Source organism: Plecotus auritus, assembly GCF_963455305.1.
Source record: "Plecotus auritus genome assembly, chromosome: 4".
Classification (NCBI taxonomy): Eukaryota; Metazoa; Chordata; class Mammalia; order Chiroptera; family Vespertilionidae; genus Plecotus; species Plecotus auritus.
In genome coordinates, this window is record NC_137775.1 from 8,927,714 (window position 1) to 8,953,032 (window position 25,319).

Below are 25,319 nucleotides of genomic sequence, written 5' to 3' on the forward strand. Positions count from 1 at the left end.
TTTATCTTTCCCCTAATTTGCATTTGTGTAGTTTTGGAACCTAGGGTAACCTTGGGATATCTTGTTTGTTCATGTGTGGGGTCCAAGGTAAAATGGCATTCTTTTACAATATAGGGGCTTGCCGTAAAACATAAAAATAAAGGCATTTTATCTAGAGACAGCGTACTGAGAATATGACTTCAGGTTTCTGACACTTCTGTGACTTTGTAAGGTAGAGATCAAAGTGCGTATCATCCATTTGGGGCCTTATTTTGGGTCTTTGTTTCCCAAAGTCGCCCCTAGTTAGTCTGGTTTGGGGAGGGTGCCATAAATATATAAAATTAAAATTAACCTCCGTTTACCTAAACCGAACCAATCGTGAGGATAGTCGGGGACTTTGGTGACTATTACAATGTGGTTTTCCCCTGAGCTCCACAGTCCTCTTGAATCGACACCCCAGTTTCTAATTGTCAGGGCCCCCTCGTTGTCATCTGAAGGGGTTTTTCACACAGCCTCAGTGTGCTCCCGGGGCTCTGTCTACAGTGTTGTAACCCCCACCCCATCACCCATGCTTCCCTGTCCCTGGAGGGGACCTCTCTCCATTCCATCACAGCTCCCTTTGAGCTTCCGAAGGAATTTGGCATAAATTATCGCAAGGCTGCCCTAGCCAGTTTGGCTTAGTAGATAGAGCATCGATCTGTGAACTGAAGGGTCCCAGGCTCTGATTCCAGTTAAGGGCATGTACCTGGGTTGCAGGTCCGATCCCTGGCCCTGGTTAGGGCATGTGCAGGAGGCAACCAGCCGATGTGTCTCTTTCACATTGATGTCTCTCTCTCTCTCTCTCTCTCTCTCTCTCTCTCTCTCTCTCTCTCTCTCTTCTCTCTCTCTCTCTCTCTCTCTCTCTCTCTCTGTCTGTCTGTCTCTCCCCCTCCCTTCCACTGTCTCTAAAAATCAATGGAAAAATATCCTCAGGTGAGGATTAAAAACAAAACAAAACACTAATAAATTATCTGAAGGCTGGAATAGAGTGAATTTGAGTGTCACTCACTTAGATTAGCAGAAGTCCATGTTTCTACAGAGGATCGCACAGCTCACCTCTCTCTCCTATCTGGGCCTCTCTGCCTTTGTTCAAGGCTCACCATTCTTATGTCCCAGGTGACTGACCACACCCCCCCCACCAAAAACAAACAAACAAAAAACAAAACAAAACAAAAAAACACCTTCCCTGGGTCCCCCAGGACTTAGGAACTCCATGAAAACGGGATCCTGGTGATTTGCCCTGGTGATCTGCCTGGTGACATTATAGAGTTGCTGACTGAAAATGCAAATTAGCTCCCAGTTACCACCACCTCCATGCCTCCAGGCATTCCTATGAAAACACACACAAGCTAAGCATAGAGCAAATTATTATTTTGTTCAGGGGATTTAATGGAGAAAACTCAAAATTGTATATTAATGCTAAGTATTGTAAATTAGAAATGAATGTGTGACTTTTCTTGTAATGTGGACCAACCACGTGACTTCTGTCTCTTTCTAAGTTGAGCGTGGTAATGCTAACAATCATAGCAGTGAGGAGATGTAGCTAATTCAATGATGACTGCCTATGTGAGCTTAACAATTATGTTAATGCTCTAATGAGAGGGGAAGAAGTATAAGTAATCTGTAATGTCTCATGTAATCGCAAATCTGACATTTTCCATCTTACCTACTTTTTTCTGTCAGAATCTAAGTTCTACAAATTCTGGGACAGAGCTGCCCACATGAAAAGCTCATGGTATCACAGCGTCTAAATTGGTTTTTACCTTCTGGAATGGTACTTAAAAAATTCCAAGCAGTGCCCAGCCAGCGTGACTCAGTGGTTGAGCGTCAACCTATGAACCAGGAGGTCACCCTTGGATTTCCAGTCAGGGCACCATACCCAGGTTGCGGCTCAATCCCCTGCAGAGGGTGTGCAGGAGGCAGCCAATCAATGATTCTCTCATCATTGAAATTTCTATCTCTCTCTCTTTCCCTTCCCCTCTCTCTAAAATCAACAAAATAAATTTTTTTTAATTTTTTTAAATGATTTTTTACAGAGAGGAAGGGAGAGGGATAGAGAGTTAGAAACATCGATGAGAGAGAAACATCGATCAGCTGCCTCTTGCACACCCCCTACTGGGGATGTGCCCGCAACCAAGGTACATGCCCTTGACTGGAATCAAACCTGGGACCCTTCAGTCCGCAGGCTGACGCTCTATCCACTGAGTCAAACCGGTCAGGGCAACAAAATAAATTTTAAAAAAATTTCCAAGCACTACTGTAGAATCACTGTTTCTAAATTCCAGCTGAATGTGGGTGAGAAAGTCTGGTACGCTTTTTATATTTCCTAGAAATTAATACAGACACTTCAGTTGTTATTTCTTCCCCAACACTCGCTCAGAAGCATTCATGTTTCTTTTGAGAACTAACCGAATTCCTACATTATCCCTTTAAACATTTGTCCACATCCACTGAATTTGGGTGGAATGCTGTGACTTTCCTGTTAGCCTCTCTACAGTGTTTGGTGGGTTACATTTTGAGACATTCGCGGCCTCATACGCTGGCTTGTGGCTGTTGTTCTGAGCGTTCAGCCCTCTGTGATGGGACCTCCATTGTCATAGGCAGTAATGCTTTGTGGGAGTGTGTGGTCTCTGCCTCACCAGGCTCAGTGATGGATAGTAGACAGAGCTCTGAGCTTATTTTGTGTTGCTGTTGATACGTACAGCCACTCAGCGTTGGAAATGAACTGTGCTGCTGTAGGTAGTTCTGAAAGTCACAGTGAACTTCATGTTGACATTGGGTGTTGAACCAAACCATGTTCTCTCCAAAGTGAGTCATTTTAGAGAAGCTCAAGGTAGTTGGTTCTCTAAACCACGAAAGTGTCATGCACACGCCCCCTTCTCACCACAAGTCAGAGGCCCAAAGTCTTGCCTTTCATCTTCCCCTCCTTAGTTTTGAGTCAGACATCCTGGGGAAGCAGCTGGCCACCAGCCGAGACAGGGCTATGGGGTGAAGGCCTATTGGACTGCTGGCGGGACCTTTTCGTAAAAAATTGAAGTGAAATTCACATCCTGTAGCATTAACCATTTAAGTGTATGATTCTGTGGCATTTACAAAAACATTTCGTCACCCATAGAGAAAACCCCAGGAAGCTTGGCTGTTAAAAACTATAGCTGTCTTCCAAAAATATCCGCTCTCCCTTGAGGGTAAACAGAAGCATGAATAGAGAGGCTCTACTCTCACAGGACGAAACTTAACCGTGCTAGAATCTCTCGTTTCCTAGTTCTTTCATTACGTTTTCAGACCATTCAGGAAGCTGCCTCAGAACGCTGTGAGCTGGAAACGGAAGCTGGTAACTTCACTTGATTGGTCAAAGCTACTGAGATTAAATGAGGAGGCTTTTTTTTTTTTTTTTTTTTTCTGGTTGCTTCATGATTCAGATACATGTTTTCTCTGTCAAGAATAAGAATGAATTCAACTAGATCTGTTGAGCATCTACTATGTGCACAGCTGAAATAGATGAACTTTATTCACTAATTTGTGGTCAAAATAACCTACTATACGGTGGAGTGGATTACCAAAACATTGTACCAAAAATAAAAAATTTAAAAAAAGTGATTGTGGGCTACAGCAGTGGGAAGTAGCTAAGAGAAACCTCCTGCAGGTCTTTGGGGAGAGGCAGATTTTGAAAATTTGGAATGGCAACAGGAGTGGGTAGAAGGCACTATAAATGTACTTGTGAGGAAAGCCACAGGTGTGAAATAGTGAGGGGGCTATTCTTGCTCATACAGAGGATCAGTGCAGAGAAAGACAATGCCGTCCAACTAATTATGGAGAAGCCTTTAAGTTAAACAGACCAAATAATATACTTTAGGCAAATGTTATACTTTTGGCAATCAAATACCAAGAAGTTATTATAAGGTAGTATGAAATAACTTACTGGACAAAAAGCATTTTTTAAAATATATTTTTATTGATTTCAGAGAGGAAGGGAGAGGGAGAGAGAGATAGAAACATCAGTGATAAGAGAGAATCATCGATCGGATCGGCTACCTCCTACACTGGGGATCGAACCTGCAACCCGGGTATGTGCACTGACCTGGAATCCAACCATGACTTCCTGGTTCATAGGTCTTCGGTCAACCAGTAAGCCACTCCGGCCAGGCCAAAAAGCATTTTGAATGTATAGGAAGCAAGATCAGTCTGTAATTCATTATAATCCCATTATAATATCCCAGCAAGTTCTTTGGTGGAGACTGACAAGCTAATTCTAAAATATATGGCAAATGTATGAAAAGATGTATATTGAAATTTGAAAGGGTCAAGAATAGCCAATGCAACCTTGAAGAAGATGAGTAAAGTTGAAGGATGTATCCTTTAGAGTGAGATTACAAAGCTATAGTGTTTATGGGAGCGTGGTATTGGCACAGACAGCCAGCCAACGGGTCCATGGAACAGAACTGGAAGTCAGAAGCACACTCACATCTACACAGACACTTGGCTTATGTCAAAAATTATACTGCAAAGCACTGAGTAAAAAATCATTTTTAATAAATAATGCAGGGTCAGTTGGCTATCCAGATAACCCCCTACCTACATTGGACACAAAAATTAAGTTCAGGTGGATTGTAGATCTAAATGTGAAGGGAAAATAAAACGTTTTCCAACAGTGCTTCTCAAACTATCTGTAGTAAATAACTTTAAAAAAAATTTTATTAAAACTTTCTAACCCACCATAGGCCATTATCTTCGTAACATAACATAACATAACATAACATAACATAACATAACATAAAATACTACTTGGATATCAGGTCAATGTCAGGTTGCTATAAAGTTTTCTAACATTTACCCTTGATATCGTCACCCGGTCATGAACTGGCGACAAACATTTTGCAGACTAATGCCACTTTTTCAACCACACTTTGAATAGCATTCTTCTAGAAGATAACACATGAGAATATGTTCATGACCTTGAGGTAGGCAAAGATCACTTAAATAGGACACCAAAAGCCCTAACTTTGTTGTTGTTGTTGTTAATCCTCACCTAAGGATATTTTTCCATTGCTTTTTAGAGACAGTGGGAGAGAGAGGGAAAGACAGAAACACTGATGTGAGAGAAACACATCGATTGGTTGCCTCCTACACAAGCACTGACCAGGGCGTGGGCCAGGGAGGAGCCTGCAACCAAGGTACGTGCCCTTGAACGGAATCAAACCCGGGACCCTTTGGTCCGCAGGCCAACGCTCTATCCACTGAGCCAAACCGGCTAGGGCACCTAACTTTTTTAATGGAGGAAAATACTGATACATTTAACTACCAAAAGGGACCATTAAGCAAGTCTTTTCCCATTAAGGGACACCCAGATCACAACAAGGGAGTAGATATGTGCAATACACAGAACCAAAAGAGACACAGGCACTCTTATCCAGAGTAAACAAACCACTCCGCCCTTCAGCAAGAAAAGGGAAGGATCCAATAGAAAATGGGCAGGAGATTTTTAGCGGGCGGTCACCAGAGAGGATGTTCAGGTGGCCACAAACATAGGAAAAGCGTTCAATCTCCTTAGTCATCAGGGAGATGCAGATTAAAAGCACAATGAGATCACCACTATGAACGCACCAGAAAGGCTTACATGGAAAAGATCCACAAACCAAGTGAAGATGATCAGCTCTTTCTACATTAGGCAGCACCAGAGACTTGCACAGTCCTGACAAGGGAGAGGAAGAAGCCAGACACAAAGCAGTACATCATCTGTGACTCCACTTATCCAGAGCCCACACAGGCAAAAATAACCCGGATGTTTACCAGCCAACACCCTGGCGATCCTTGGGAAGGAGGTTGAGACTGTGACAGGGAGCAGGGCCAGGGGGGTATATAGTCCTGGGCGTGTTCTCCTTCTTGATTGGGGTGGTGGGAGCACAGGTGTGTGCAGCTGGTGAGACTTCACAGAGCTGTGCATTTAGTGTGTGCACTTCCTAGTGTATCTACTAATGTCAGTGTCATCGCTTCTGTAAAAATCCAGTTAAACCTGATGACACTTGGTATTAGGGAAAGAGAAGTTCTGTTTATTTATTCTGTCAATATTTGTTGAGAGCCTACAGGAGAAGGCACCGTGCTCGCAGGGAAGCCTGCAGTCCTGTGAAGAGATGGGGATTAGGCACGTGGGGTCACTGGGAGCTATGAAACACTGCCAAATACAAAGCCCCTCCTGCAGTAAGGCCTGTGTTTTCTCACACGCATTTAAACCCCAAGTAAGACTGCCTCCTGCCATGGTTACAGCTACACAGCCAGTCATCAAGCACGAAAAATGAAAATAAAAACCACGTGTAATTGTGATTGACGTTAATCAGGAAAACAGGGTGCTTGCTACTTTACAGAAATTGCTGAGCATGGACGGACCTGGAGAGGATTGTGCTAAGTGAAATAATCAGTGGAAGACAAATACCATACGGTTTCACTTATATGTGGAATCTAATGGACAAAATAAAATAACAAAATAGAAACAGACTCATAGATACAGAGAACAGACTGACAGCTGTCAGAGGGGAAGAGATAGGGGGGCTAGGTGAAAAAGTTGAAGGGATTAAGCAAAAAACAAAACAAAAAATAGTCCTAGCTGGTTTGGCTCAGTAGATAGAGCATCAGCCTGCAGACTAAAGGGTCCTAGGTTCGCAGTCAAGGGCACATGTTGGGGTTGCAGGCTCAATCCCCAGTGGGGGGCATGCAAGAGGCAGCCGATGAACGATTCTGTCTCATCATTGATGTTTCCATCTCTCCCCTTCCCTCTCAATAATATATTTTTATTGATATATTTTTATATCAATAAAAATATATTTCAAAAACAAAGAAAACCTCATAGACAGACAACAGTATGGTGATTACCAGAGGGAAAGGGAGGATGGGGATGGGGGGGTAGGAGAGGGTAAAGGGAGCATAAAGGTGGCAGAAAGAGACTTGACTTGGGGTGGTGAACACATAATACAATATACAGGTGACATGTTATAGAATTGTACCCCTAAAGCTTATATAATTTTATTAACCAATGTCACCCCAATAAATTCAATCAATAAATAAGTAAATAGATTGCTGAGAGTCCTGGAGTCACTAATATGAAGGCAAGACTATAGGAGCTGGGAGAGAGTGTGGTACAAGAGGCAGGCAGGGGTGAGCCAGACAAGTATATGGGAAGAAGCTTGGATTTTACTTTACAGGTGATAAGCCACTAAGTATCTTAAAGCAGGTGAGTGAGAGGTTCTGATTTACCTTTTTAAAAGCTCGCTCTAATCACTTTGTGAAGAGGGGATTGGAGAGACGAGAATGTGAGCAGGTAACCCCAACACGAGGCTCTGACTGAGGGTGGAGCAGAGGAGATACACAGACACACAAGTAAGCATTTGGATTTGGTGTGGGATTGGACTTAGCCAGTGAAGTAGAGAAAGTGTGAGGAATGGCTCCTGGGTCCGGAGGTGGAGCTATGCCCAGAAGGGTGGCTCCTTTACTGCGGTGGGGAAGGAAGGAAGGAGGCAGGCTTTATATGTCATAGGATGGAGATACCCATGAAATGAGTATGTTGAATATATGAGCCTGTTCTTAGGATGGATCACCTGGGAGAGATGCAAAGTGAGGAAAGGGGGGCTGGAAATCAGCCCTGTGAAACGGCAAATGTTAGCGTTGGGAAGCAAAGGAGAAAAAATGAGAGGGCGATGCCATGTGAATAGGTGACAGATTTCTCCCATCTTGTATAAAGTGAGGTTGGGATTAAAACACATGGCTGTCTCAAACTTGGGGAACTTTGGAGCGGGAAAAATCGTGTTGAGGAAGAAAGTGGTGAATTTTATATTCAACATAGAGTTGTAGATGTGAGCATGAACTGAGCATCCCCCCTCCCCCAGATTATAGATGAGCCTATTGAAAACCAGACAGATTCATGAACTTGTTCAAATTCATTTAGTTTAATGGCACACATGGTTTTGAAATCAGAAATTTTCTGACAGGTAGTCGTCTGGGACTTCCATGTTGAAACTTGTGTTAGTAGGCCCCCTGTTTGCTGGTTAAATGACTTTGAGTGAAATATATCCACTCATCTCAGCTGATGGGAGACTGAGCTGGTGACAGGATTTCTCAGTCCCCAGAAATGTGGACTTGAGTGTGATTCCCGTCTTTCCCACAGGCACTGATGGATGAGATCCTCATGCTCCAAGATGAAATCAGCGAGCTGCAGGCATCCCTCGCGGAGGAGCTGGTGTCCAAGTCCCCAGAGTCTGACCCCGCGGAGCAGCTGGCCTTGCAGTCCACACTCACCGTCTTGGAGGAGCGCATGTCCACCATCAAGATGAAAGCGTCAGGGAAACGACAGCTTTTAGAGGTAACATAACTCGGAAGCCCCGCATGTCCATGTCCCTTAGAGTTGTGTGGACACGTATCTGGGCTACTATGTGACGTACAGTTTTTCTTTTTAAAAAAGATATATATTTCTATTTATTTCAGAAAAGACAGACAAGATAGAGAGAGAGAGAAACATCAGTGATGAGAGAGAATCATTGATCGGCTAACTCCTGCATGTCCCCTACTGGGAATCGGGCCGAAACCCTGACTGGGAATAAAACCGTGACCTTCTGGTTCATAGGCCAATGCTCAAACTCTGAGCTACAGGGGCTGCGCATGATGTGTGTAGCCAGAAATGCATCTTCTCACCCTTTTCTGCCTCATTTCAGCGTGAAAAGTTGAGAATGTAGAAAGCAAATAGTTGGTAGACATGGGCCTTGTGAAGAATAATTGTGGAAGGTTTGCACAGTGGTGCTATCCTATATAATAAAAGCCCAATATGCAAATCGACCGACTGGCAGAACGACCAGCAGAAAGACCGGTCGCTATGATGTGCACTGACCACCAGGGGGCAGATGCTCAATGCAGGAGCTACCCCAAGCCTGCAGGCCCCAGGCCGGCCAAAGCAGGTGCCAGCGGGAGCCCCCCAATTGCCCCGCCGGTCTGCCCACACATCAGCCCTGATTGCTGGCCAGGCCTAGGGACCCTACCTGTGCACTAACTTCGTGCACCGGGCCTCTAATGTTTAAATAAGAGCATATTATGAATACTATTACTAATGCTGTGAAGAATAAAACTTTAGTCAGTGTTAGCCAATTCAAGCACACTGATTCATGAAAGTTTATTTTTGCTTTATTCTCTCTTATCATTTCTGTCCTATATCATATATAGGACATTAGACCTGAGACTCCACAAAATCCTTTAGCGTATCTGTCTCCTTGTACCTCTGGGATATAATTAGTTCTCAATACATTTCTTATTACATGAACTTAATATTATTTTATTTGGCTGATGATTATACTATAATTCAATTAAACATGGTCCTATTGTTGGGTGTATAGGCTCCTAGTTTACCTGTTATAAGTTTAGTCAGATCATATATTCATTACTTCTCGTTTAGAATAAATTTAAAATCAACGTATCTGCTTTATTTAAAGTTTATTAAACTATTTTTCATGTAATTTAAAAATAATAAGTTATTTATAAAGTAATTTTAAAATAAGGTGTTTAGAGTACCTTTTTTTAAGAATTAACTTTTTAATATATTAATATTGTCCCAATCGTTCTATGAAACATTTGTGGAGTTTCAAAATTAAAATTAAGTGATTGGCTTGGTGTGTTTTATTTTTAATATGAATTATTTGCCTCATCAAAAAAAAAAACAACAGAGATCTAACAACAACAACAACAAAAAGAATTTCTTCTTTCCTTCAAGAAACTAGTAACACTGGGCCACCTCTTCTTGCAGGGAATCAATTGCCTGAAATTCATGATGCTTTCTTTGTAGGTGGACCATACGTTCTTCAGTTTGTCACAGTCCCCACCACTCCCTACAGTTTCCCCACATTGGGGTCATGTACCTATTTCCAACCCACCATCTTATGCCATTCTTTTGTTCTAATCCTTGATCAATTTTCATCATTCGCATTATCTGCCTGGTCCTGTATTATGTAAGAATGCTTAAACTCTAGGTGCACGTTAGAATCAAAGGGAAAGCTCTTTAAAAATATGAATCTTGAGACTCACCTCCAGAAATTCTGATTTATTGCTCTGGTATGTGGCCCAAGGACAGTTTTTTTTGTGTGTTTTGTCTTGCTTTTGAAGTTTCACAGTTGATTCTGGTGTGAAGCCAGAGCTGAGGACCATTGCTTTTGTGTTGAGTCCTAATGATTTTACCTGAGGGCGATCTATGTGACATTCTGCTTAATTCATTAGGAGAAGTTAAATGACCAGCTGGAGGAACAGAGACAGGAACAGGCCCTGCAGAGGTACCGCTCTGAAGTCGACAAGCTGGACCACTGGCTCTTAAGCACTAAGGCCACTCTGGACGTCGCGCTGGGCACCTCCAAGGAGCCCTTGGACATGGAGGCCCAGCTGGTGGACTGCCAGGTACGGAAATGATCTTGAAGGAACATGTCAACATCACAAAGCACATTTTTAAATGTGAAAACATAATGGTAAAAAGGCTGGATATGGATATATGATTTTTTTTCAAGCCATGTACTTCATATATTTAGAGAGTAGGAAAACAAAGACCTTATACTAGTAAAAGCTTAAATGAAATCCAGACTTCAACTCAGTCTTTTGAAAAATTTTACCAGTAAGTTCCCAATTTTAGAAAATCTTCAACTTCCTAAAGGAAATTTTTAAAAGATCATAGATACCAAAACATTTATAGTGCCTGTATTTGGTGCTAATAAGACATTCAGAGGCAATGAGAAGAATTGGTGTCAGTGCATCAGACTGTGGATGAATACAGCAGGAGGTGTCCCCTAGGTGCTCTGTTGCAATTTTTGTTCTAATTCTGATATATAATTTTTGCAAACTTGGACAAACTGTCAGTTTTAGGCAGACAGACTGAACACAAGGAGGTGTCTTTTAGAGCAGAGAATATCCTTTCTCTGATGTGAGGTCCCTAGGAATTAAGGTAGAGGCAATGACATTAAGGTTTTCATTATATTATTACTAGAGGCCTGATGTACAAAATTCGTGCCTCAGCCCTTGCAGCCCCAGAAAGACTCTGGAAGGTCATTTGGCTCTCCGGTCTAATTAGCATATTATACTTTTATCATTATAGATTGTCTACCCCTATGTTATGAAAAATTTCAAGCACACATGTAAGTATAGAGAATAGATAATGAACTCCCTGTGCCAACCATTGAATTTCAAAGATTATCCACATATTTGTCCTTCACACATGGGTGATGTATGTCTTAAAAGCTCTTTCATTTAACTATAACTAGCAAGTTTCTAGAAAATCCTCCCCAATCTGCAGAGTTAAATATCGGTAAGCATGACTTCATATTTATCCCATTTGGGATCAGAGGAAATACACAAAAACCATTCATTGGTGAACATTATCTTTTTTTAAAAATAGGTAGTATTCCATTTTGGCCATTCCTTTTATGATTGAGATTTATTGTAGTATTGACTATTATAATTTGAATTTTTTAATTCCTCGGGCAATTTACCTATGTGTATTGAAGGCATCATTCTTCTCGTTCTTCTCTGCTTTGAAGCTAAACAATAGAGAGCTACATGCCAGTGTTTTCTATTTTTTAGATCAAGTTTCTTTCTGAAGAGACGTCTATTTTTAGCATTTCCTTTTAGCATTTGAAATTGCCACGTGCACTTCAAAATACGTTTGTCATTACTTCCGCCACTCCCTTCAGATACCTCTATTTTTATCATTATACATAAAGTCCATAATTCCAATAATATATTTCAGGACTTTTTACAAAGTACTAAAATCATCTTTTGACAATATTTGTAGAATCTAGAAGCATATGAAATCACACAAATAGATAACACTTCCTTAGTCAACTTAAATCTAGAATTTGAGCCAGTTGTATAATTATAATGGGGACTATTACACAGAATTGGGGGCACATCATGATGTTTGGGGCTCTGGGCACTTTGCTTCCATGGGTCCCTTCTATAAAAATGGTCTTTTTTCCTCATCTGTTGCCTATCTAAAGTGGGCTTCCCATGTGGTTTTTTTCAATATATTTTTATTACATAATATCTAATCTGAAGAGAAAAACTTAGAAGCTCAAGGTATTTTTTAAAATCTGTATATACTGTTAAAGGCTATAGGAAAACTAGGGGGAAAAACCCTGAAGTCGTATTCTTTGGATGAAAGACGTAAGGAAGTGTTGTGTTTCGCTGCGAGAAACGGTCTTTGTAGAGGCCGGCATGGTGTGTGAATTTCACCCTTATTTCTGTCCTCCCAGAACATGCTGGTGGAAATAGAGCAGAAGGTGGTGGCCTTGTCGGAGCTGTCCGTCCACAATGACAACCTGCTGCTGGAGGGCAAGGCCCACACGAAGGACGAGGCAGAGCAGCTGGCAGTGAAGCTGAGAACCCTCAAGGGGAGTCTCCTGGAACTCCAGCGAGCCCTGCACGACAAGCAGCTGAACATCCAGGTGAGGCTCCAGCCCCGACAGTGAGGCGATGCTGCAAGGACAGCCGAATCCTTGTGCGTGGCCGACATGCCTTTCCTGAGCCTGTCCCTGTAAAGGAAAGGTGGGGAGTGATACTTACTATGTACATACCTGCATTACACAAACGTCGGCATCGATTTTCAAGTAGGTTTTATAAGGACTATTTAAATCTGTAGGCCTGAAGGTTGCAGTGTAGGAAAAGAAATAAATAGCAAAATCTAGCAAATGTACAATTTAAAAAAATGTAAACATGGTTCATAAATTAAGATATAACATTTTCACATTTTTCTTTTATTCCTCCTACATTCTACTTTTCAGATATACCTAGACTTTTATTTAGGATGCACAAATTTAGGCTTGTCATATATTCCAGGTGAATTGAACATTTTTACCATCATGTAGAGACCTTAACATTCCTTTATAGTGATTTTTGTTTTATATTACTAGAGCTTTTGGTGGATAATATTTGCCTAGTTTATATTTTAACTTTCCTTTGATTTTACCTTTTCTGTGTTCTTATGTTGTAGATTTGCTTCTTGGAAAGAACATTTAGCTATATTTTGTTGGTTTGAAATATTTTATTTAATCAGAAAATCCATTAGTTTTAAAGGGTAGGTTTAGTCCATTTATATTTATTATGCTTACTGATATGTTTAAACTTCTATCACCCTGCTTTCTGTTTTCTATTTTTTCTGCTCTTTCTATTATTTTTCTCCTTTTTAACCTTTGTTTTCACTGTCTAAGGGCTTTCCTTTGCTTTTTTACCCTCTACTTTTTACCATGCATATCTAACGAATTCTAAGTTTATGTATTAATCTCTCTCCAGATCCATATAAGAGAACACTAAAACACTTTTACTCAGATTTCTCCCCATGCAACTTTCATATTGTTACTGTCCAGCAATCACAGACAATTGAGTAGGTAGGAAAATTATTATTGATTGGATAAAGGAAAAGCAATTAGCTGATGATAGCATTTCCAAGGCAGTGATATTTGAAAAATTCTTTCAAGGCTAGTAAGGAGTGGTTCAATAAATTTAAGAAAAAAAGTGTTTATTTATATATTAAACAGTATATTAGACAGGTATATAAGAAAGGTTGAATCGGAATCATTTGGGAGTCTGGAATGGATTAATTCAATTTATATTGTTTCTAACTAGTAGCTCTGCGCACGAATCCATGCACCAGTAGGTCGCTGCTGCCTTCCTGTAGCTCCCCCCGCCCCATAGCTTGCTGTCCTGCCTCCTCCTGTAGCTCTCCGCCTCCCACTTGCTTGCTGCCCTTCCCTCTCCTGTAGCTCTCCACCGCCCTCTTGTAGTTCGCTGCCCCACCCTCCTGCAGATCCATGATCTGGTCCTTACGTTGTCGGTCATTATGCCTCATGGTGTAATGAATAATTAGCATATTCCTCTCTTATTATATAGGATGGGAAAAAATGACTCAGTTTTTGAACAAATTGCTTCTCAAACAGCCTCCTGGAATGAATTAAGTTCAAGAAACGAGGTTCGACTGTAAGTCAGTGGAGAAAAAACTGATGAAAAAGAAGTGAGATTGCAAGAACCAACTTGCGTAGGAGGGAGAAGATAGGATCCAGTATCAGGAGGGAAGGAGACACATGTGTTTGAGTGCAGATAATGGCAGGGGATGGGCCACAAAAGTCGTGGTGGGAATTCACTGGACATTCACTGTGATTGCTTCTTTTTCCTCAGTGTCATGATTTTTTTCAGACTAACCTACATAGCTTCAGTTCTCTGTTAGTTGCATGATTCTGTGATTGAAGACATCACACCTAATCAATAGAAAACTATTAAAGCGATGGTTTCATATCTGGGATAGCTCTTGTTTATGAAGCTCCAGCTGGGCCCCGCCCCCTGAGGCAGGTAGGAATGGAAGGCACAGCCGGATTGGTCCACAGGCGCATCGGGGATTAAACGGGCACACATCCCAGGGCCTCGGGCCTGGGGAGGGAATGTGAACTCGTGAAGCAGGTCCAGCCAGGACCTTGGCAAGCATCTGAGGAGCAGCTGTGGGCTGCAGCTATCAGCACACAAGAATTTACAGTCAGCGTTGCTAGACCTTCCAGAGAAAGGAAATGAGGTTGTATATCCAAAACCTTCCAATTTGAAAAATTTAATTCTAAAATTTAAAAATAACTTCTGTGCCAAATGAAGCATATCCAGGTGGCAGAGGTGGTTCTTGGGCCGTCACTTTGGAACTGCTGTTCTAACGTTCCCCTAGCCTGGTCCCCCCAGGCATTCACCAGAGACCTGGGGCGAGATCCTTGAACGTCCCTTTCTTACAGATCAGTTTTCTCGTCTGTAAACGGGAATAAGAATAGTATTTAACTTTAAAATACGCTGAGGATGTTAAGGCAGGTAATGTTCACAGTAGGTACTCAAACCACAGCAGAGTATAATAATGAATAACCACAACTAACAGTTTGCAAAACACATTCTTTGTGAGGAAAGGCCCTGCCGAACGCTCGCAGGCTAGACTAGTCTGGGCTGGGCTTCCCGTGCTGACAGCCACCGTGCTGCTCCCACCTGGCCGGTGCCGCACAGGCCACCGAGGGTCTTCAGACGGAGTCAAGTCCGGATGCAGCCTGCGGGTGCAAGCTCTCCTGGGGATACTGTTGTGCAAACTGTTTGACTGCCTTGAAATTCATCATTGTTCATTTTTAAAATACTTACACATTTACCACCTTTCATCTACTAAGTTTCCAGCATGTAAAATTTTGATGGCTTGTTTTTTTTGTTTGTTTGTTTTTAAGTAATTAGACCTTTCTGAAGAGATTCTTTTTCCAGGTGTAGGACTAAAAGGAGCACTGTGTGTGTCATTATTGCCATGAAAAGGATCGTTCCCCTCCGTGTAGAAAGTTCAGAATTGATCTGAGATTAACTAAGGGCTGTTGGCGGAAAGCAATCTTCCATGGAATGTCGATGTTAGTGAAGTTGGACCCTTCAGTTGGGGTTGGCGAGGGTCAGGAGGAATGAAATAGCTTCCTAACTTGTGTGGGGCCTCAAGCATTTCGCTTCTCAGAGCTACGTATCCATACAGTGGCCATCTCTAATCAGGCCATTCCCTTTAACTGATTGGACTTCTGTTTGTATCAATGAATAACCAACCTCTTTAGCTCCCCCTCCCCCATGGGTTCTTTCTCTATGTGAAGGGACGCAGACTTACTGGCATATGATAATACCTCCTGAATTACGTTATCTTTTCTTTGCAAGAAGCTTAGGTCATTTCATACGTTATTACCCACCCAGGGAGCAGTGAGTTAGCCCGATATAAATAATTAAATGCTTTATTAAGAAATGCTTTATTTAATGTTTAGCCTTCTCCAGTCCTCACTAATCTTCCAAGGAATGTTCCTGGCAAAAGCAGTTACTGTTCTAGTATTTCCCAAATAAACAGCTATGTAGCTCCACCCACAGGGGACTCTGGGGACCAAGTCACTGACTTCCTAGTCCCTAGCTAAGAGGGAAAACTGCTATCAAACCTCAGAGACAGTGACTGCTGTTATCTCATCCCTTCTGTCCTTGCCTGCTCATCCCCAGGGGGGAGGGAATGAAATCTGAGCTGGATTCTCCATCCTTTCTTTTGCTTCCTGTGGTCCAAGGGTTATGTTTCAAAATGACTAAATCCGGTCAGAGAAAAACTCTCTAACTGAAAAACCAACCTAACCACCTAGGAAATACAGACGAAGCATCTGCCCTCAGGTTGCCTCATTCCCTTTTCTCTAAAGCTGTGGGTTCAGTTAGTCAAATATGACTGGTTGTCTAGCCTGTCTTAGAATCTGAACCTGTGTGTGTGCTTGGGCAGTGACTGCGCTGTCCTTAGACCTGGCGCTGCTGCTGTCCTTTTTCTAAGCGCACATTTGGCGCGAGGGCTTTGAAAGGACAGCTGTCAGACAGGCGTGACCTGTGTTAGAAGGATGGGGTGGTGAACAGAGAAGTTATCATGTGAGTCTTCAGCTCTGAAAACGAACTTTTCTAAGAGCAGAGCAGGAGGAGGTGACAGGATCCCACCCAAGAGAGACAGCAGGTCACGGCCTTGACCTGTTCTATCAGCTGGAGCGGCTCTGATTGGGGACCGTGTTCAGCCTCCTACGCTGACGCTCCGGGTCCCTGTGGACCTGCTGCCTCATCCTTGCTGGGAGGTCCCAGGTCTCTCAGAGCTAATTCTGGGTCCGTGGTGCATTCTCCGATGGAGAGCATCTGCTTCATGTAGAAACGTCTGGGCGTTAGTCCTGGAAGAGTGTCCGTTCAGCCCACACCCGCCACCTGCAGGAAGGTCACTGTTTTTCTGTGGAAGCTCTCCTGCAGGAGTGGGAATATTCTCAGCGGGGTGTCCCTAAGCACCCATCCCGAAGGCCCTGCAACATGGAGATGGCATATTTTATTTTTTATTTTATTTTTTTTCTTTAAAATATATTTTATTGACTTTTTTACAGAGAGGAAGGGAGAGGGATAGAGAGAAACATCAATGAGAGAAACATCGATCGGCTGCCTCCTGCACACCTCCTACTGGGGATGTGCCCGCAACCAAGGTACATGCCCTTGACCGGAATCAAACCTGGGACCTTTCAGTCCGCAGGCCGACGCTCTATCCACTGAGCCAAACCGGTCAGGGCAGAGAGATGGCATATTTTAGACCGGCGGCGTTGTTCTATCTACACCACATCTCTGGCTGTGAAGCTGGATCTTCTTAAAGGAAAGTGCTGTGAGCTCAGGTGGCTCAGAACCTGGGAAAAGATTATGGATAACATTCCCTGTAGGTTTCACTGTTTTCTTGTTTCCTTCCGTTTATTTCACTTCAAGCACTGACAGCAACTTTGCCAAGTTTATCATCTCAAACGTTTTACAGTTTAATAATGGGATTTTAATGAATAGAAAGATAAACAGACACTGTCTATTTCCTGGTAATAGTGTCTACGTAAGAAACGTGCAAACCTACAGAGAATTTTTATGAGTTTATTTGAGCCAAACTGACCACATAGGGGGGGAGCAGATCTCAGATGCTCAGGAGAATAAGTTTCATTTAAGCGTTTGAAATGAAGGAGGGGAAAGAAGAAAGATGACATGGAGGTGGGAAAAGCAAGGGGGGACTGGGTTACAGGATAGTGAATAGATTATGTGCTCTCCTGAGGGTGGCGGGGATTATTCCAAAGGTGTGTTAACCTAAATGCACGGAGACAATGGGCAGGGCTTGCCTAAGGCAAAGATGTGCCTGGGGAGGGACTTCCCACCCTGGAGGGCCCAGGTAGGAATTTATGATCACAGCACCCTGTGAGGTAACTTTCCAGGAATCCCTTTTCCCCCATTCGCAATAGTTAGTGGAATTCTGAAAATAAGAGGAGATAAGGGGCTTTGTGGTCACTCCGGTGGGATGAACCCATGTTGCTGGATCCCATTCTGTGATCAAAGTCAGCAAAGAACCAAGGACAGCAGCAGCAGCTCCCCGCTAGCCAGCAGGCCCACTCCTCCATGAAATGAACTCTAAACCCTCCCCGCCCCCACCCTGCTCCAGCCACACTGGGTCCTTCACTGTGCTACTCTCTATGAGATGCCACGCCGCTTCCTTCCCCTGCCTTTGCTCTGCCAGTCCCAGGCCTGCAGGGCCCTCGGCCTGCCTTTGCCATTGTTCTGTGCCCTGTGGAACTGTCTCTGAGGATGCCTGCTCAGAGCGGCTTCGGAAACCTTTCCCCTTCACTCTCTGTCCATCATCTGGTTTCCTGTTCTTTGTGGCTCTTCCCTTCTCTTACTTGCTTATTGTTTGTCTCCCCAGTAGTGCCCCTGTCTGGCTCCTTCTTGAAAAAAAAAAAAAAAAAAAATCCCCGATGCCTAGAACAGTGGTTGACACACAGTAGGTGCTTAAGAAGTACTTAGTGAATGAGCTATATTCAAATTGTGCAATTTATCCTCTGACATATACACGTAGGTGAGCAGAAAAAATCTCGGTTGGAACGAATCCCATTCTGATATGAGTACGTTAGGGCCTTTCAAATCCCATCAGAACAAGCAAGCAGGAAGGATACATTCCTACCAGATAATTCAGAATTACGTTAGTCTTTCTCCTTATTTATTTATTTTTTATTTTTTATCTTTTAATATATATTTTTATTGATTTCAGAGGGGAAGGGAGAAGAAGACAGATATAGAAACATCAATTATGAAAGAGGATCATTGATTGGCTGCCTCCTGCACGCCCCCTACTGGGGATCGAGCCCACAACCCGGGCATGTGCCCTTGACCGGAATCGAACCCGGGACCTTTCAGTCTGCAGCCCACTGAACCAAACCAGCTAGGGCTGTCTTTCTCCTTTGTCGAAGCCAGTGGTGGCAGCTAATGGCAGTGGGGTCTGGTCCTGGTGGTGTTAGTAGCGGAAGTGAGATCTAGAGTTACTATGGTCTTCTGGAAAATATTCTGGAATAATGTCTGGTGACCACATCAGTCAGCTAAAAAGTCCAGCTTCTAAGTAGGCAGTTTTGCCCTCAAATATGTCTGAGTATAATCATCTATTTATTGTTCTCCCTCCTACAAATGCCGTAAGTTCAATGGGTTTTGTGTTACCATTTTTTAAAATATATTTTTATTGATTTCAGAGAGGAAGGGGGAGAGAGAGAGAGAGAGAGAGAGAGAGAGAGAGAGAGAGAGAAACATCAATGATGAGAGAGAGAGAATTATTGGCTGCCTCCTGCACGCCCCACACTGGGGATCGTGCCCTTGACTGGAATCGAACCCAGTACCCTCAGTACACCGGCCAACACTCTTTCCACTGAGCCATACCAGCTAGGGCCATTTTTTAAAATATATGGTTTCACATCCAAATGGAGCCGCTTTGGTATTACTGAGACCACACTGAAGCAGCTGCCACTCCGCTCTGGTCAGGGCTTTCCTGTGGGTGGTATGACTCTTGATTTCTGTCTCATTAAAACCAGGGAGCAGCACAAGAGAAGGAGGATAGCGACGGTGACCCAGCTGCCGCCCAGAGGCCCGGTGTCCAGGACTGGCTGGCCCAAGCTCGCTCCACATGGGCCCTCCAGCGACAGAGCAGTCTCCAGCAACAAAAAGTAAAGCATCTCCTCACCTCTCTCTAGCCTGCAGGTGTGCCAAGCTCACACCGGAGAGAAACGCTTAGAAGGCCAAGTTTCTTGTGTTCTAAAGACGGAATGCACCTTTGCCTGCTCTTCGCAGAGACCGGGCTAAATGGTTCAGCATATTTCCTCGTGACCACTGGAATGCTTGGGCCTTTTTCTGTGGTTTTGTTTGTTTATTTGTTTTATTCTCTATTTTTGTGCTTGGTCATTTTAAAGTCTATTCTTTTAAGAAAAGCTTTACAAGTAAAGTAACAATTAAAATCTGCCTTATCAAGATTATCTGCTCTATTTTCAGACTTGCCCCAATTTCAAACTATTTTATATAATAAAAACCTCAGGAAGGCCTCTGAGAATTGGTGAAAGTCTGAGTTACATTTTTTTTAAATAAATGTAATTTATTTTCTACTTTCAAGTAGATACCATCACAAAATTGGATTGCAAATTATTGCCTAGTGAAAATAATGAGCTGTGGTGAATAAGAATGATTCCTCATTGATACCTTAACTTTATGAATCGGGCATATTAAATTTTTTTTTCAAAGAGCAAAGGCATTTATCACAAAATATGAAAAAGTAAAACTGAATCCGTTGATAATCAAATTTATCAAGTAAGCAGGGAATTAAAGAACAGCTGCTCTCAAGGACTGATCTCAGCTGGGAAAAAGGCAGTCTTCATTTTGAAAATTGGAAGTTCATGTTGTACCACTTGAGGGCACCCTTGCCCAGCAAAATGTTAATTTTCCATCAATTTTTTTTTTCTTCTCTCCAAGATTTTTCAGGTCTGTTTTATCAAAGCCACCAATGCTATAGAGTAGTTCGGAGAGATGTGTGAGCCATTCCCTCAACCACACCTTTTATGCAACGTGCAAACTGAAACATGTGCTGCACGCGTTCTCCGAGGCTGTAGTAGACATAGAACCATGATTGCAGATGATACTCATGAAGTCACAAGCTGTGTTTGTTTGTTCTTTCCCTTGAGCAGGAGTTGGAGCAGGAGTTAGCAGAGCAGAAGAGCCTCCTGCGGTCAGTAGCCAGTCGTGGAGAGGAAATCCTCACCCAACACTCAGCAGCAGAGACCTCTGGCGGTGCTGGGTAGGTTTCCAAACGCTCTTTCTATTCTGGTCACTGATTCCCTAACATCTGAAGAAATGCAAACATCTCAATCAAACTTTTATTTTAAACACCTGCAAAAATTTAATCATTATTTTTCTCTTTAGGATATATAATTTACTTGCATTTTGAATATTTTATTGTGCGGCATGAATACAGCTAGGGAGTCTGAGGGCTTCTTTTCCGTATGCTCAGCATATCTGTCCAGAGAAGATACATGAGTTCGTTTTTTAAAAATCAAATAGCAGAAAAAAAAATCACATAAGAAACACATTAGAAAATTATGTTTCTTTCTGAATATCTAACTGTAAAACATTTTCCCTGTAAGAACTTGTCTTCCTTCAACATCATTATGCCTACGAAAGATGTTGATTTTTCTTGAGGATTGTTTTTGTAATTTCTGCATGCCAACTCATTGAGCTTTGAGTCCTGTTGTAGAGTGGAGAAGGAAAGTCTTATACACAGAAGAGTAAAGTATGAGAAGAAAAGCTAAGGAAGTTGGGCAATTTCCAAGTTGAAGACTTGAGTCTAAGGGTTGGAAAGGAAAGGAGCTGCAGTAGAGAGGAATGATCCCTCTGTTTGGAGGGAGGTCTGGATTTTATTCTACTTCAACTGCTGTCACCATGGAAAAGTAACTCAGCTCTGAGCCCTGCTTTGCTCCTCTGTGGAATTAGAATAAGAAGGGCCCATCTTCTTCACAGAGGGTTCGTGAACGTTGTGAATGTCACAAATCAAATGTGCATTTATTTTTTATTTTATTTTTTTAAACGTATTTTTTATTGATTTCAGAGAGGAAGGGAGAGGGAGAGAGAGATAGAAACATCAATGATGAGAGAGAATCATTGATTGGCTGCCTCCTGCACGCCCCACACTGGGGATCTAGCCCGCAACTCAGGCACGTGCCCTGACTGGGAATCGAACCGTGACCTCCTGGCTCATAAGTGGACACTCAAGCACTGAACCATGCTGGCCGGGCTGATGTGCATTTATTTTTAATGTTTATTAATTAGTTGACATTCAATATTATATTAGTTTCAGGTGCACAGCATATGGTGCAGAGATTTAAAAACTCAGCTCTGTGTCGCCCTAAGAGCCACAGTCATCCTCAGGTGCACACTGCTGCCTGTCCTGAAGGATGAGGCACAGGTGCCTTCCTCTCATGTCCTGAACCCTAATCCACGTCTTGAAACCTGGCCTTTGGACTCGGGGTAAAAACTGGCCGAGACCAAGTAGCATTTTTACGGGTTTTAACTAATTTGTGGGCTATTTGTCAAAGAATACGAATCCATATACTTTCTGATCCCCAATTATTTTTATCTTTAATGTTGAGCTATTTTCAATGTATTTTTTAATGATTATTGTGGCCCTGGTTGCATTATCCTATATTTGTTGATGGTTAGTCTCACATTTTTTAGAATTTATTTTTTTGGAAGTGTGAGCTAATAAACTAAAGTAATCTGGTTCTCATTTTAGAGGCCGCAGCTCGTGCACGCAATAAGTGATCACCTTTCTGCCCACATGGTAAACTTAGATTGTTTATTCTTCTAATAGTGAAAAACCTGCTGTGTCATCCCAGGAGTTGGGGATGGAAGGAGAGAGGGCCCCTGCTGAAGGGCAGCTGCGGATGAAGTGGGAAAGCCTCCAGCAGGAAGTCAGTGCCAAGCAGAGGCTGCTGCGGGATGCCCTGGCAAAGGAACAAGAGCAAGTGGTACCGCACGTTTCTCTCCTCTGTACTCCCTCTTGTGGAAGAAGCACGGCATGGCTGAGACAGTATAACCAGGCAGTCCTCTCTGTTTTCATTTTCAATGCGAAATAAGGCATGAAGCAAATTATCCTTCCTGCATTTTTCTTCACAAGCCCATTTCACATTTCCTCTAGTAATTAATTACATGTTTAGATGTGAAAAGTTGGTTTCTAGGTACCATTTTTCCTCAGAGATAATCCTGTCTGATTACTCATTAGCATAAATCATTAAATTGTGTCTCCCCCCTTTTTTACGACTTTGAAAATTACGGATGTAAATTAGGGATGTATATACGTCTAGGATAAAAGAAATTCCAAAAATCTGGAACTAAATTGTCAAGTCATCTTATTTTTCCTCACTACTTTTAGTATTTAATAGTTTCAGAAGACCTTAATGAGACACTATGGGGACTTCGGTGGTTCTGAAAGACAGGGGAAGCCAGTGGTCAGCTGGCATTGCTCCTGTAAACCAGGTGCAGGCTGGTTTGCAAGATGGGTAGGTACTGAGTGATGCTGGACTTGGCTCAGTCAATCAAGCCACACCCAATGGAATTGAATATAGCAACAGAAGGTTCCAGATAAATAGCTATTAGTTTGCTCTAAGCAGAAGCCAGCGAGTCAGAGGAATGGACACCTTGGAGAGCTAGTGAGTGAGGCCAGAACTTGGGCAAGCCTGCGATGCTCACCACAGCCATGGCCCAGCGGGCTTTTGACAATAGACACTAGTCCTGTGTCCTGGGCTAGCACTGACCTGGGCCATTCCACGGCAGTGGCATGAACAGAGTAAATTCTAGGACTTCCCTTTGGATCTGAGGAACCTGGACACAGTACATGTGCTCTTACGTAAGCCGCCCCTGTTTGTCTGCAGCTCTTCAGCAGGCCAAACCGGCTCCTGGCTGGCGTGCCACTGTACAAAGGCGACGGGCCAGCCCACGATAAATCTGCAGTGACGTCCTTGCTGGATGGGTTGAACCAGGCCTTTGAGGAGGTCTCATCCCAGGTAAGGCTGCGCTCTGAGTTTACTCATGGATCTTGATCTTCGTGAGGTTTCCCACCCCTGGACATGAACTCTTGAGACCCAACCCTAGTGAATGACCCTAAACTCCAAAGTCTTATCTTGGTAATTTTCTTTGATTTCTCAAAACACTGTAATTAATTCCTTCTTCCACTTCTTTTCCCAGGGCGGAGGGACAAAGAAGCAGAATATTCACTTAGAACAGAAGTTATATGATGGAGTTTCGGCTACCTCTACGTGGCTGGATGATGTTGAAGAACGTTTACTTTTTGCCATGGCCCTTACACCAGAAGAAACCGAGACTTGCCTCTTCAACCAAGAGGTAAGTTTGCCAGCCTATGCCTGTGAGTGTATGGCATTACAAAGCACTTGACTCCCTAAGGGGGTAAAGACTTGATTTGTATACAGATTCCTGGGTCTAAACATTCAAATGGTCTTCTTTTTGATCAACCCTAGACACTTGCCAAAGATATTAAGGAAATGTCTGAAGAAATGGATAAGAACAAGAACTTGTTTTCCCAAGCATTTCCGGAGAATAGTGATCACCGCGATGTTATTGAAGACACTTTGGGGTGTCTTTTGGGGAGGTTATCCTTGTTAGACTCAGTAGTAGATCAGCGATGTCATCAGATGAAGGAAAGACTTCAGCAAGTACTAAATTTCCAGGTAAGACATTGTCAAGAGTTGTTTGCCCGTCCTCCACGGAAAGAGTTAATAGTTTGCTCTAAGCAGAAGCCAGGGAGGGTGTCCTAAACAGGATGTCTGATCGAGGTATGATAGGCCAAGACCTATTTTATTTCTTCAAATGAACAACGAGGAGAAAGAACATTACAGAAAAACTAGGGGATTGAACTTAGATTAGAAAACTGAGTTTCATTCTCCCAGAAATGGAACTCAAGAAAAGCAGCTAACTACAATAAGGGCTGAATAGGAATTTACATTCAACCAATAAAAGTCATATTTATGGCACAGTACAATTACAATTTCCAGTTGATAATAGTAGTGTTTAAAACATATAACCAAAGAAACATGTAACCAAAGAAACATGTAATACAGAGCAAAGCCGGGACTCCAATACCCAGGCCCATTGCAAGTGACTGTGGCCTAATTAGTTCCACCTGCGTTCAGACATATTGCATTACTTCCCAGTCCTCACTTCTCAGGCTGGCTGCCTTTTAGCTCCAGACTGGAGACTGTTGCCAACTGAATAACTGTGTGCTTATGAAACTTTTCCTATGACTATAAATTTCAGCAAATGCAAAAGTAGCTGATAACTGTTTAATGTTGATTTTCATTCCTAATAAAAAGTTCTCTTTGGGAATACGTAAGTTTTAATTGAACTTTATTTTTAACAGACATAGAAGTTTTATTAAATGGATATCTGTGATTAGGGCCAAGAGTTTTATGTAAAATTTTTGATTTAAAAAATACTGTAAAATGTTAAATAAATGTAGCACTAGCCAAGACACAAGGAATTTTCTGGGTATATATCTAGAGCAATGGTTGGCAAACTGCGGCTTGCGAACCGCAGTTTGCTACTCTGTTAACTGATGAGTTTGCCGACCACTGATCTAGAGCAAGCATGTCAAACTCACAGCCGGTGGGCCCCATGCCTCAATTAAATGATTGTTCTATAGCAGTGGTCGGCAAACTGCGGCTCATGAGCCACATGCTGCTCGGGAGCCGCGGTTTGCCACTCTGTTGACTGATGAGTTTGCCGACCACTGGGATAGGGGCTTAATCACAAGGAACAACAACAACCTGTAATTATTGGAATTCAGAGTCTAGGTCAGTGGTCAGCAAACTCATTAGTCAACAGAGCCGCAGTTTGCCGACCACTGTTCTAGAGGGACAAATTACCACTGC

At 42.7% G+C, this 25,319-nt stretch overlaps 1 protein-coding gene across 6 annotated transcripts in view; it reads left to right on the plus strand.

Moving 5' to 3' along the window:
- SYNE1 (spectrin repeat containing nuclear envelope protein 1) overlaps window positions 1-25,319 on the plus strand; it is a 400,736-nt gene that overhangs the window by 263,206 nt on the left and 112,211 nt on the right. For 4 of the 6 annotated variants that reach the window (XM_080663595.1, XM_080663598.1, XM_080663597.1 and 1 more), the window contains exons 96-105: window positions 3,981-4,082; window positions 8,171-8,365; window positions 10,261-10,434; window positions 12,279-12,470; window positions 19,428-19,559; window positions 20,568-20,677; window positions 22,247-22,403; window positions 23,307-23,438; window positions 23,620-23,775; window positions 23,910-24,119. In XM_080663595.1, coding sequence (XP_080519721.1) covers window positions 3,981-4,082; window positions 8,171-8,365; window positions 10,261-10,434; window positions 12,279-12,470; window positions 19,428-19,559; window positions 20,568-20,677; window positions 22,247-22,403; window positions 23,307-23,438; window positions 23,620-23,775; window positions 23,910-24,119 — 1,560 coding nt within the window. The remainder of the gene's footprint in view (window positions 1-3,980; window positions 4,083-8,170; window positions 8,366-10,260; window positions 10,435-12,278; window positions 12,471-19,427; window positions 19,560-20,567; window positions 20,678-22,246; window positions 22,404-23,306; window positions 23,439-23,619; window positions 23,776-23,909; window positions 24,120-25,319) is intronic. The other 2 variants (XM_080663596.1, XM_080663601.1) reach the window with 1 other exon arrangement.